This window comes from Chroicocephalus ridibundus, unplaced genomic scaffold (genome assembly GCF_963924245.1).
Source record: "Chroicocephalus ridibundus unplaced genomic scaffold, bChrRid1.1 SCAFFOLD_184, whole genome shotgun sequence".
Classification (NCBI taxonomy): domain Eukaryota; kingdom Metazoa; phylum Chordata; class Aves; order Charadriiformes; family Laridae; genus Chroicocephalus; species Chroicocephalus ridibundus.
In genome coordinates this window covers 440-14,773 of record NW_026961347.1, presented here as the reverse complement: position 1 = coordinate 14,773, position 14,334 = coordinate 440, and the positions used below count along the sequence as shown (strand labels likewise).

The 14,334-nt window shown below is 48.5% G+C and overlaps 1 protein-coding gene across 1 annotated transcript in view; it reads right to left on the bottom strand.

Annotated features, from left to right (window-relative positions):
• LOC134509355 (microtubule-associated tumor suppressor candidate 2-like) overlaps positions 1–13,378 on the bottom strand; it is a 34,471-nt gene extending 21,093 nt beyond the window's left edge. Inside the window, exons 1-5 of the mRNA XM_063321837.1 lie at positions 13,344–13,378; positions 12,993–13,189; positions 12,054–12,187; positions 7,937–7,999; positions 4,666–4,732 (exon numbers count right to left, since the gene is read on the bottom strand). Coding sequence (XP_063177907.1) covers positions 4,666–4,732; positions 7,937–7,999; positions 12,054–12,187; positions 12,993–13,189; positions 13,344–13,378 — 496 coding nt within the window. The remainder of the gene's footprint in view (positions 1–4,665; positions 4,733–7,936; positions 8,000–12,053; positions 12,188–12,992; positions 13,190–13,343) is intronic.
• Positions 13,379–14,334: the final 956 nt, after the last annotated feature.

The window sequence follows — 14,334 nt, the reverse complement described above, 5'->3', positions numbered from 1 at the left end:
CTCTAGCCACTCTAATGAGATTACCCAGCACACAGGGAGGGCTGGGCAATGAAATGACATGCTCTAACCAAAAGCAAGTCCATCTGAAACACTTTCTGCAACCTGAAACACAAAACTGTTCACACCTTGCAAATCAAACCCGGATGCAGGTGCAAAATGGAGGGAAGAGGAAAGCAGGGAAAGAGTGTCTGCATGGCACGTTCCCCACACACCCAAAAATGCTATTGGAAGCAGAAAATGAGGCCATTGCCCAGGAAATTTTCCCTATACTGATAACAAGAAGGGGTGATCCCTATCACAGTCTCCCAGACCGAGACAAACGAGGCCAAGGACTGAAGTGGTGAAGAAAGACTCAATCTCTTCTTAGGCAGGAGACGGACCTTTGGGCCTGGCTCGACTGGGACAGGAGTAGCAGAAGGTGACACCCGTGCAGCCTAACACAAGGTCTGCGGCTCCCTTACCCAGCCGGGGAGCAGGAACCGGAGTGGGAGAGCCTGCCTTGCTGGAGCCAGCCTTTAACCAGCAGAGGCTTCAGAAGGTGGTTCTGGCAAACCAAGCTGAATCGCCTCCAGCAAGGCCCCAACATCACATACCTGAATTTTGCTTTCAGGCGCCTGGATATGGGTACCGTAAAAGTGAGCTCCTCTTGTAGGGGGAAACAAAAAATCACTAAGAAAAGTTAGATAAAAGTATTACTGACGTGGAACAAGACAAACAGAGCACAACTGCTAACCAGAGTTACACCCTGGTTTTCTTCTCCCTTCTCTGTAGGTATTTCAGTTGCTGCTTACAGGCTGGAAATGACTCTGACATAACATGGCATTTCCCGGGATGACAGCGTGCTGGGTTAAACGAGAGCGGATGCTGTTGCTTCTCCAAAGCACATGGTGGCTTTTACAGCACGCAACAGACGAGCAAAACCCATTTTGGGCTGGGCTGGGAAGGTGAGGGAAAGGGAGATGTCACTAATGGACTGATCCTCCCCCACAAACCCAGCCTGAGCGGCAGCCCAGCCTCCCCAGCCCTGGCACTTTGCATTCAGGGGGGTAACTCCCATGGGAGCCGAGGGGGCTGGCGTCATGCGCCCTCAAACAAGGGACTGTCTGCTTCTGACATGAGAAACGGGCTCTTCGCCATGCAGACTCTGCTCTTCCTCCTGACCCTTGGCCGCAGACAAATCACAGCCACTTCACTCAGGTTAAGGGTCCTCTAACTGGGAGGCACATCCACAAGGAGGTGGAACACAAGCCTTGGCTTTCAAACTCTTGTGAAGACAGATAATACAAATTTTAAACTTGACATCTGATCGTCTTCCATTCATCTAGGTTTTTATGAATCTCTTCACCTCCTCTCAACTCACTTCACGTGTCATTTGCCTGACAGCAAAGGAGCAGGTAATTCCGACATTTAATTTCCATTAGTTTGAAAGGAAACAGATGGTGTTCAAAACCTCTTTATTCCAGGAGTCTCTGTTGCAGCTGAGAAGTGCTTATATTTATAATTCATAAAGATGGGTGTCTTGAGTGCAGAACGATTGCTTGTCATGTTTTTCTAGCCTTGGTATTTCTAGCAAAATACATGAGCAAATCTTATTGCATAAAATAACAAGTCCCTCAGCGTTTCTAGAGGCCACATTCCTCCTCAGGGCTGGGAAGGGAGAAGCGTTATCCTATTTCACTGCACGCTGGTTTCAGAGGGGGTGCGATACTTCACGGGAGTGCTGGGGGTAAAGGTGGATGGTGTTATCCGAACCTAAATATTTTGCCTGGCTTCACAAGGGTGCAGGTCTCCCTAGGCTGTTTACACATGCTCCATCACTGCTATTGCTTCAGCAGTGGTTTTATTTACCAAAAGAGATTCCCTTAAAAATACATTTCATTTTTCTGAACAGTGGATTGCATCTCCCAGTTTCATTGCTTTTTATAGCAGAATCCTGCAGTTTCTGTTGAAGCTAACAAAGACTGTGTGCTTTCAAAACCAAGCACATTCAGTCCCTAAATCACAATTCTGAATTAGAGCTATTGCCTAAACAACTCAATGCTGAACACACTGCCTGTATCAACCCTGGCTAGTCCAGCCTTCTTGTACTGACTCATCCAGGCATTTGCAGCAGTGAGTCTGACACGGTGAGCTTACACATGAGAAATCAGGAATTTCTGACCACCACCCATGCGGTTTAACCAGACTGGTTATTTTTAAATTAATGAGAGACTACTTATCAAAGTGACCGAGACAAGTCAGAACTACAACCTGGTTGTAGTCAAAATAACCTGCTCTGTAGATTTTCCCTAAACTTCTTCATACAATAATTGCTGTTGTCAAATAAATGACGGTTTCATTCTTTATTTGCATAAAGCTTGGCACAATGTGTACAATATTGTTCAACATATGGATTCATCTGATAGCAAGACCAAAATATCCTTCCTATAATGCAGGTGGGCTTCATGGATCCAGCAGCACCCTGAGCCACAGCTTGCACTGCTTTCGAGACAGCAGAGAACTGCACTGACGAGAGCCACTCTCATGCACCTGCCATTTGCCGTTTCACCTTGCCCGTGGATTTAAAACACTGGCAGTTTCACAAAACTTAATTTTATAATTTTCTTCCAAAGGAAAACAGACTGTCCAGCAATTTTTGACTTACACTAAAAAACATACACATTCATCTTCCATATGTATGGACACATACCAGGATTTGTACTACTGATGAATTTTTTCACATCCTGCTGGAGTGCAATACCTGCCCATGTTCATCTTTTTGTCCATCCCTCCTGGGAATCCTTCTGCCTGGGCATGTTGCATCTCGGGGTTGTACAGAGAGGATTACCTCCAACAAGCAGGACAGGTCACCAGCCACCCCTGTTCAGCATCTCGGTGTCTCCCAGAGTGATGGCTAGCTCAGGAAGAGGTGGCCTGTGATGGCTCCTCTCCAGTACACATGCCCACAGGACCACTGAGGAAAGGACTATTTCACACCATCTTTCCCCTCTCCGAGAAAGAAAGCATGTACATATCCATGGCTAATCTCCCTTCTGAAGCAGTTACAGCTCAGCTGAGACCTCAGACTGCTCTTCCGGAGTATTTGGGTGTTCCTACCAAAACTGTCTCCACGTACTCCACCAGGACTCGGGTTTGTGCAGAGGAGGTATCTATTGCTGCATGCACAGGAGCAGTGGCAAGGGCAGGCAGTGCAGTGATCTCCTGCACATGCTGCTCTGTGACCCCCACATGGGCACTCAGTTACCTCCCTGGCAAAGTTCTCCCACAAGACCACCAGTGATTTCTATTCACTTCAGCTGTACAAACATGGGGTAAAGGAAGCAGAGCTCTTTATCTCCAGCACCGTACCTCTCTTTCCTTCCCATGTCACCGCCACTTGCAAAAGCACTCATGAAAATGAGCAAACCCAACTTCTCTCTCAGATTAGAAGTGGGTATTCAATGGAGAGCTTTGGGTGTGCCCCGGCTAAAGAATGCACTGGTGGCAACAACTTCTCTGTGAGAGTTGTGGAGATGCAGAGGATGGATGAAGGCAGGCATCAGGGAATAATTAGAAATGCTGCTTTCCTATTGCTGCAGTATGCTTTGGCCACGGGGACAATAAAGCTCGCTGTGAAATGATGATCAGACAGAAGAATTGAAGAGGAGCACAGCAGGGAGCACAAGCTGTTGGGCATGAAAAAAGGGCTGGGATCAGCTTCTCTGCACTGGGTTGTCATCGCCAAGGTGAAGAAGCATCACAGGGAGGATCTGCAGCTCTGCCCAGCTCACAGGGTCTGAGCCCCATTTTGCAAACCGTCCTGCCAGATGGCATAATCTGGGCTTACTGTGCGACCCAGCACCTGGGCTCCCACTTGCAGGGAAAGCTGAGAGGTCCCCCCTGTTCACAGCTCCAGTCACCAGTGGTTCCAACACCTTTTGGTACTCAGGGTGTCCCCTGCCCTGATGGTCCTCCCTCCAGGGGCCCTTCCTCTTCTCCATTTGCCCTGCGGTAGATGAACCCAATGTCACACCCATTCTGGGGAGGTTTAAGCCCAAAAGAACTCAGCCTGTTGACTGAAGCCAGCGCAAAAGCCCATCTTCTCTCTCAAGAATTGAAATGTCTTTATGCCCTCCCTATCTCTCCTGTCTAGATCAGAAACCAGACAGGAAAAATGATGCACGCAGATACAGGGGGAATACACGGACAAAAGCACAAACATGCTGCTTTTGCCGCCTTGCAACCAGGAAGAGACCTGTCACTAACAAGAAAGTTCTGAGCTTGGTGTCCTTCAGTTTGTAGCTGAACTGCAAAACACGCAAACGTACATACAAGCGATGCATTCCCAGGCACCGTGCACCACAACAGACCCAAGTTCCCACTTCTCATCACGCTCTGCTTTCTCCTTGGCAGTGGTGGTACATAGTTTGAGAACGGAAGCTAGGAGTTTGTGAAGAACCATTTGTCTGGTAAAGATGATGCACAACCAGCTCCAGTGTGTGTTGTGATGGACCCACCTCCACAACAAAGGGGTAAAACCATGGTTCCCTGCAAAGCCCCAAACCCCCTTGCCACTGGGCTTCAGAAGACACTTCACCGTATGTATGCAGGTTCCCCAGGACCAGGTCCCAGGGAATTACAGCTTTTGTGTAAAGTGAGAAAAAGGACTTTGCTTGTACTACTTACCAACTTCATCCCTGATCTTTGCAAGCTCGACTCCTGACTCCTTTATTTTCACAAGGGCATTTTCATTCTAAGGAAAAAGAGAGAGAAATATGTAGAGTCCCCAGGTTTATCCCAGATAAGCACTTTCACATGTTCATTGAGTAAAACAGATTAGATTGATTCCTCAGATAGTTTTTTTCCACTTTTTTTTTGGCGAGTGGCATGGATTATAATGAACTCATTCAGTTTTTAAACCAAGCTTAGGAGCCACAACTCACTGGCTACAAATACCTTGTATCTCTATGAATGCATATACACACACTCAGGTGCACAGGGCAGCACAGAATACTCTATTTACTCCTATGTATCTAAAAAGACATTTCTATTTTTCTATCATTTTGTGTTCGATCTGTGCACCATTTATGGCTGGACTGCATACGTACAAGATGGTTTTACTAATTCTGGTAAAACACTTTTATCTACTCATGCCTGCATTTAACCACCTCCAGACGTAGCGATAAGCTCACACCGCCAAATTTGAAGAGCAGATTACTGTACTTACACCGTTCTAGGCATGGTGGGCATACCCATACAGACACCAATAACAGCCTGACGTTCATGCCTATTTCCACATTTATTTCTGATATTTTAGTTTCTGTAAAGGACAAGAGCTCCTTTCCTTGACCTGTCTCAAAAGAAATCTGAATACTTAAGGAATCAAAGCAGATGAGCTGGCCAAAGGAAAATTAAAACATATTTATGTTAACAATGCTAAGGTGTTATTGCTAAAACGCAAGGACTTTGTCAGCATCTCACGAGTGCTGTGCAAACTGACAAAGAAAAACCTCAGGAAATTCTCCTGGAGTTTGGTTTAGTCCAATAAATCCCGGCATAACGGTTCAAACATAAGGGCACTTTAAATTGGAATGTATCCTGAATCACATTAGGAAGAAGACAAAGGAACATATCCTGCTGGGAAGATCACCAATGATTAGGAAAAATAGATCAGGCTATTATAAATATGTCCTAGGTTAGAAAAGGCCACGAATATTTCAAGGACACTACAAAAAAAAGCATATTCAAGAGAAAAGGCAATGTAGTAGTAAATGGAATTAGAAAGAGTCCTAGAAAGTAAATCTTTTGGTAATAAGCAAGCAAGGCTAATAAAAATCTAGGGCACAGAAAGGATTAGTTCAGCAGCAGGATACAGAGCAGGTAGGAGAGCATATTAACTCTGTTTTACCAAAAGGAAAGTGGAAAAAAAGAAAGATTTCAGAGCTTAATGTTTCTGCTTATTTTTCCTGCATCTAGTTTTTAACTCTGTAAAGGGAAATAACACAACAGCTTTATTTTTTGTAATAGCAGGAAATCGGAATCTGCCAGCCCTCCCCTGTTGGTGAGAACAAGGTCCAGTATAGCACCTTTTCTGGTTGGTTCCTCTACCACTTGGCGGAGAAAGTTGTCATCTATGCATTCCAGGGACATCCTGGATTGTTGGTGCCTTGCAGTGTTGTCCCTCCAGCAGATGTCAGGGTGGTTGAAATCCCCCACGAGGACCAGGGCCTGTGAACGTGAAGCCACTTCTCTCTGCCTATGGAGGGCCTCATCTGCTTGGCTTTGCTGGGCAGGTGGCCTGTAGCAGACCCCTACTGTGACATCACCTTCCCCTGTCTTCCCTTCAATCTTAATCCATACACTCTCAACCAGCTCATCGTCCTTCCCCATGTGGAGCTCTACCAATTCTAGCTGGTCACTGATGTAGAGGGCAACACCTCCTCCCCTCCTACCCTGCCTGTCCTTCCTAAAGAGCTTGTATCCATCTACCCCTACATTCCAGTCATGGGAATCATCCCACCAAGTTTCAGTAATAGCCACTATGTCGCAGTGGCCCTTAATTTATCATGTTTATTGCCCAAGCTGCGTGCATTCGCATAGAGGCACTTCGGCTGGGCTGGCCCTGTCACCCTCTTGCGGGAATCTCCCTTGATTCCCTTGGGGTGTCCCGGTGCGTCATCTCTGGCTTGCCTTAGGGCAACAAGTTGAGAGCCCTTACTAGGACTCCATCCCTCTGCCCCTGATGTGCTGCCCCACTGTTTGGCACAGGCAAGCATGACATTATTGACCCCTTCCCCCTTCCAATCTAGTTTAAAGCCCTATCAATGAGGCCTGCCCCAGAACTCCTGCCCCAGAATCCTTTTCCCCTTCTGGGATAAGTGCATCCCATTAGCTGCTCGCAGCTCTGGTGCCTCATATACCAAGCTGTGATCATAAAACCCAAAGCCCTGTCTACAGCACCAGTCCCGGAGCCATGAACTGACCTGTTGACTCCTCCTATATATTCCCTTGTCCATCGCTGATGTCCGAGGGATGGAGGAGAACACAACCTGAACTCCTGATCCCTTTACCAGTTGCCCTAAGGCCCTGAAATCTCTTTTAAATGATTGTGAGCCTCTCATTGCTACCTCATCACTTCCCACCTGAAAGACCAGAAGTAGGTAATAATCTGAATGGCTCACAAGGGTGGGGAGTTTACCTACGATGTCCTTTACCCGGGCACCAGGGAGGCAGCAGTCCTCTCTCTGAAGCGGCTTCAGTCTGCATATTGGGCCCTCTGCTCCCCTCATCAGGGAGTCACCTACAACAATGACCCTTCGATTTTTCTTTTCAGGGTCAGTTTTGATGGTTGGCCTGAGGTGAGTTGGCCTTGGAGGCTCTTCTGACCTTCGAGAGCCCTCTTCCTTGCTTGCCACCAGTTCCTTCTGCAGAGCCCCATACCTGTTCTGCAAGGGCACTGTAGGTGGTGCACTTCTTAAAGGAACCTGCTTGCTCCCTTTCTTTCTTTTGTTCCATCGGACAGAGACCTGTTCCCATTGACCCTGCTCATGCGGGTTACTACGGGACAGCTGGGGGGCTTGCTGGTGAAAGGATATGGAATCCTCTGGTCCACTAAGAGTTATGTCCCGTTCTGTTTTTGTAGAGAGCAGTTTGTGGAAATGGTCAGTTTCCCTCTCACTCTCTCTGATGTTCCTCAATCATAGAATCATAGAATCATAGGATCATAGGGTTGGAAAGGACCTCTGGAGATCATCTAGTCCAGCCCCCCGGCCAGAGCAGAGTCACCTGGAGCAGGTTGCACAGGAACGTGTCCAGGCAGGTTCTGAATGTCTCCAGAGACGGTGACTCCACCACCTCTCTGGGCAGCCTGTTCCAGTGCTCTGCCACCCTCAAAGGAAAGAAGTTCCTTCTCATGTTTAGGTGGAACTTCCTCTCTCAATCTACTCAATCTATTCACCTCTTCTCGGAACTCCATCTCTTCATCTTGGAGCTGTGCCACCTGGCTGAGCAGGTCATCAACCTGCTCACACCGCACACAGCCATGGTCAGCATTGTTGTCCGCTGCCAGTGAAAGGCTGTGGCATTGCTCACAGCCTCTGGCCTGGATACCAGTATCCATCCGGGTGGGTGCTGGTTTGTCCTACCCTTAAGGACATTGGGTGGTGAGACCCTCTCCAGAACAGTGGAGAATCGCCATGGTACCAGCTTAAAAATGCTATCCCATAACTCAGGTGCCAGCATGGACACCACCCTACCAGAACAGTGGACCTCCTGGCTGCCTCACACCACGCTGGGGCTGTGGTCTCCAGAGCAGCCTCTGGGGCTATCTTGAGCCACTGGTGTTGGCACAACTGAGGTGCCTTCACTGTCATGTCCCTACCCTACCAGTACTTCTTGCATTGTATTTTATTTTGGTTAGAGCTTTCTGACTGCTCTTTGGGACCTCACGGTTATGTTTCCTGGGAGGTCAGATGTGCAAGGGTTGCCCTCAGTGACCAGGCCTCAAACAGCCCCTCATTCTCTGGGGGTTCTTTTAGAAAGCAATAACACGAGTCCTTATCTTCCTCTTCTGCAAGACAGGCAAGGGGTAGTTTTGGCTAACCTTCGGATCATCCTCATGGTCTCCTGGATGCTCAGGGAACTTACAAACCCCTGATATTTTCTGTTCCTGTAACCTGCTTTGTCAGTGTAACATGACAGATTTGGTCTGCACGTGTTCTTGCAAACAGTGTAAACACAATGCTAATACCAAATGAAAAAGCCTGTCCTCGTTATCATCAATGTGGCTCTGGAGATAACCAGCACTTCAGTGTCAGTGCAGCCAGGAAATTGGGAATGCCAGTGCTTAGGAAACCAAACATGACAGTAGAGCAAAACTGGATCTGACATGAGAATGTAAAGCTACCAGGTCCAATGCTGCAGTTCATATATGTCCAATGTCAAAACACCAAAGCAACTAGAAAACTCACAAGCATGCGAGGAAAAATCTGCCAAAACAAATGTGTAAGAAGCCAAATTAACGGGATATCCCATTGAATTAATCAATCTTCATTCACATTTACCTCAACAAAGTTTGAAAGGGAAGGCGGAGTAAGCAGGAACCTTTGTTGCCCTCCCGAGAGTTTTGTGTCGAACAGGGTCAGCGTATCAAAGGAGCTTTGTAGGCTCCCTTCACCGGGCACGGGTGTGAGTACAGCCACTGAGGGTGAGCACTAAGGGCCAAAGGCTCAATGTCCATACTAATGACACAGCTGTTTCCCGTGGGTGAAAAGGTCATAGGCGCTGTAAGGAGATTGTGAAAATATCTGGCATTTCAGTGTGACAGTTCAATGGCAAGGGAGAAAAAAATTGCTTTGATGTGATCTGGGATTAATTTTTCTTTTTTTTTGGTCAAAATGTGAAACCAAAACAGTGGCTTTTGTACAAATTAAAATGTTGCATTCATTTTTTGGGTACTTTTAGTGAATGAGGGATTTCATTATTGCTTGGAAAACTGTTGAGAAAGGTTTTCCATTGGCTGCATCCCAGGAAATGACTCTGATATTGAAGTAATTTTCATAAAATAAAATTACGCGCATGATGGAGATGAAGGAAGCCTTCTTCCTCATACCTGTACTCTACAACACAATGATTAAGTCTTCTGTCTGGAATATGTCCTGTCTCCTCAGACAGAAAGAAAAATAGAACAACACGTTTGTTCTATGCTTAAACTACTGCGCTGTTGAATAGAAGACACAGTAGCAACTCTTTTTCCTATCATCAGCTTTCTAAGGTACAGACCTCCCAGTATTTCTGCCACGAAAGGCTCGCTGATGGACTGCATTTCATCAAGCAAAAAAGACACTGAAAATTGCCCTGATGTATTCTCCATTCAAGTCAAAACTCCCTGAGGACAGACTGAGGTATGACTTATATTGGTGCAGTATCTGAGCAGCTCCAGAAAAACTGGCAGATAGCCAGGCAGGTAGGCAGAGAGGTGGGAAGGAAGGAGGAATTTTTCTTTCTCACATTTGATCAGAACTTCCTATGTTGTCCAATTAAATGTAACAGTGGCCAAAACTTAGCAGTGTAGTTCAGAAAAAGAAATCTGCAGGACTTCGAAATAACTGCATGTGAGGACCTGGAAAAATAACTTGGTAAAAGATGCCATGATGCAGGCCTGAGGATGGTCAAGACACTGGTGGTGTTCAAACAGATGAAGAAGGGAAGCAGTCATGAGGGCTTGGGCGAGAGGAAAGTCTCTGCTTTAGTTTCCTGGAGCTTCAGCTAAGAGCTAGGCATCCTCGAGGATACGCTGTCAGGGAGACAGGTCAAGATTTTACTTTAGACCAAGAATAATTGTGGGATGGGGAGTCAGAGTTAAGGTTTGCCTTAGTGTATTTCTCCTCTGAGAACTGCAGACTACCTGAGAGATACTAACTCATTAGAAATGCTAATTAATTAAACCTCCATGTACTTATTAACAATAGGTAAGCAATAGTAGATCCACTGCAAAAAATGGGTCAGATCAGGCAAGGAACATCAGAAAATTGCCCAGACCCACATAGGAAGTCAACTGCGGCTAGGGAGTAAACATGGGAGCTGGAATTACCTCCCTAAATCAAAATGTCTCTCCTCCCTGCCAACTTACATGCTTGCGTCTATTCTGAGGTCCAAATATATGCACTGTATCTCCACAAACACCTCCCAGTTCTCTACGATACCTTCTGAAGATATGCACTGCACACAGATGCTCTGTGGCTCTTGTCATTAAAACTGCTCCTTCAGAATAGCTTTTCTGTATCCAATGCTTTCACAATATTGAGGGGAAAAAAAAAGAAAAAGACTGACCTGCAAATGGTGCTTAGTCACTGTTGTGCTTTTTTCAGTTCCCTGGGGCAAGGACTTATATTATAATTGGAAAGAGAAGCATATACATTGGGAAATCTCTTGTACCAATAAATATTTCAGTCGATACTTGCAGAAGCAATAACTGAATCCCACTGCAGATGATGTTCAAAAGGATCTACAGTCTTCCTTCAACAAAGAGGTGTTCTAACACTCCTGTTTCACTCATGCCAGTTATCAGGTAATCCTCCCTCATAATACTCTTTAGGTTAAAGTTTACAACCACCTAGATATCCCCCAGTGACTGTACTTTAACAAGTTTTATATTAAGCCATACATTTTTTCTTAACCTGCTTAGTAGCGTATCTCAAGCTATATTTGAATAGATGATTAGGTTAATGGAAGACACTATCAGCTTTTCATTAGACCAAGTACATGAATAGTTTTAAAAGACAAACTCTAGCAAAATATACTGCACAAGCATGTGTTTCTGCGAAGATATTTTCTATTAAGCAAATTAAATGCATGAATTCATTCTCTCCTTCCTTAATACTTAAAATCCAGGCATATATCCAGAAGAATAACATGAAAAGCTATGTGTTAGAAACGTCCCACAACTTCTCTCACACACGCCGATCTCCTGCTACCTGTAGCTACGTACTTACCTCCACACTGACATATATTACACGACCCATTTTGGTGCCTGGAAGTTCGATTGGTTTAGATTCACCCTGACATAAGAAAACATGTAGTTTTGCCTTGTTTCCTTTCTAGGATGGAGGATCAGTCCCTGTCAGAAAGGAGGATCACTAGAGAGGTAAAACCTCAGGACAGCTAGAAGCTGAAAAAAATCTCTCTTCAAACTTTAGAACTCTGTGCAAGTTCCCTTTCTAACTTGTACTCCACAGGGTTATTAAAAATGTATGAAAAGCATAGCAACAAATCAAGCCAGCTGTTACTACAGAAGATGCCGGTGGTCCCTCCTTGTTTCACGAAAATCCAACCCTTCCGTTTAGGCTGCAGGATAAAATGATGTAAGGCACCGCAGTGCGTGTGAAAGCGACAGTTCAGACTTGTCCCTGGTGAACCAGAGCTCTGCACACCGTAAATAAGCCGAGCATCGCTCCCCACTCCGCCACCCCGGGATGCGCACACACCACTGACTCCAGCTGGAAGCAGCGGCACAGGCTTAATCACGGCAACGGCCGCCTTCCTGCCCTTTCCCTTAAGGATAAATTTAAAAGTACCGTCTCGTCCTCGCACCGAACGCAGCAAAACAACTTGGAGCACAATTTGCCCATCCTGGCAGGACTGCCGCCAGCCGGCCGCACTGCCACCCGCCTCGCCCGGAGCCAGACGATGAGCCCCGGGGGCGATGCCGCTATCAAAAAGGGGATGTCGCGCCCCCGCACACCGTGGCCGGCCTGATGCCGCCGGGGGATGGCCGCAGCGGCGGGGCCGGGGGTCGCGGAACCGGGAGCAGGGAAGGGGCAGGGGCAGGAGAAGGAAGGGGAGGGTGGCTGTTGGTGGCTGTCGGCGGCTGGGGAAGATCAGCGGGTGCGGAGCGGCAGAGCAGTCACCGGTGTGGCGGAGGGCTACCCGCTGCCGTTCCTGCCACCGCACCCCGGTTTAGAATCACCGCATCATAACGGAGTTACGGAACCGACCAGGCTGGAACAGACCCTTACGGTCACCGAGTCCAAACGTCACCCTACCGCTGCCAAGTCCACCACTAAGCCGAGTCCCGCAGCGCCACATCTACCCGTCTTTTAAATACCTCCAGGGGTGGTGACTCAACCGCTTCCCTGGGCAGCCTGTTCCAGTGCTTGACGACCCTTTCAGTGAAGGACCCCATCTTCGGGGTCCTCCAACCTTGAGTCCCTCAGCCATGTGGAGAAGGTTGTGACATCTTTGGGCTCCTCCAACCTTGACTGTTTCAACCACGTTGAGGAGGTTCTACCATCTTTGGGCTCCTCCAACCTTGAGTGTTTCAACCACGTTGAGGACGTCCTGCCATCTCTGGGTTCCTCCAATCTTGAGTCCATCAGCCTTGCGGAGGAGGTTCTACCATCTTTGGGCTCCTCTAACCTTGAGTCCCTCAGCCACGCAGAGGAGGTTCTACCATCTTTGTGCTCCTCCACTGCAGGTCCCCAGGCTGCTGGATGTGATGGTGTCCCCCATCGTACCCGTCGCCTCACTGGCTTTCTCCGGCCGCGTCGTCCTCTTTCCTGAGTGAGTACGTTGGTGGCTGTAGCCGCCGTTTGATGCCGATTCCCACGGTGACATCTGCTCCTCCTGCCACCACGGGTGTCCTCCCATGGGGACAACCAGGCGGTGCCCCTTGTTGCTGTCCCCGAGCCTTGGTGGCTCCCGTAAGGCGGGTCTGATGGGAAAAGGGGGAGGAATTTAGGCAACGTTTCTTCCCATGGTGGCCTGGACATATTTGCCAGGTGACTCTGTTTCCCAGGACTGTCCTCGGGGACGGGTCAGGGTGGAGTTGGGCCAACAACAGCTTTTACATCAAGGCCAAACTCTACCTGATGGCGGCGAACGGTGGCGGCGGCGCCGCCATGGGTGACGGCGGGTGTCTCCTCCTCTTTTCCAGGTTCATAATGGAGCGCGTGGCCAAATCTCCTCCCGGGCTTCTTCCCAAGGGCCCCAAACAAGGGGAGGATCAGACCCAAGAGGGTTCTCCACCTCTCGGGCCAGACGGTAAAGCAGCTCCCGGTTCCTTTCCCGGCGGGGCGGGGCGACCAACTTCCGCCATCTGGCAGGGACGTGGCCCGGCGTCGAGCGTCAAAAGGCTCCAGGTTTCGGGCCAACTCCTCACGGCCTTTTCTCCTAACGACTCGGTGGCGGCTTCACCCAAAACGGAGCCCCGGGGTAGGTTGTGCCCAAGGATACGGTGGGAGGGTGGTGACCCCAGGTCTTCTCCTCCCCTGTCCGTCGCCCGCCCCGCCGGCTCCTCCCTTCCCAACCCCAGAGCTGGGTACGCTGTGGAAAACCACGTTGGAAATGGGGAAGCGGGTGTCGGGGAGGGCGGGAGGGCGTCTGCGAGGGGAGCGGAACCTCCCCCTTTCGGCCATTTTGGGATGAGGGCTGAGCGCAACCCCCCCACCCCACCCCCAACCCCTCCACGCGTCGCCGGGGGCGGCAGCGTGACGACGATGCTGTTCCAACGAGGTCCCTCCTTTCCAGTTCCAGGGGGTTTTCCTGGGAATCCAAACGCGACTCCAAATGAAGCCGCAGAGAAGGAGGAGAAGAAGAAGAACAACAAGAAGAATAAGAAGAAGAAGAGGAAAAGGTCTGTGTCAAGGTGAGGCTGAAGGCTCCATCCTGGTGTCCCCACAGGGACGTTTTGCCCAGAGAGGTGGGAGATGCCCCATCCCTGGAGATATTCAATGCCAGGTTGGACGGGGTTCTGAGGAACCTCATCTGTTGAAGATCTCCCTGCTCATTGAAGGGGGAGGGTTGGACCAGATGGACCTTCAAAGGTCCCTTCCAACCTCAAACCATTCCATGAGTCTG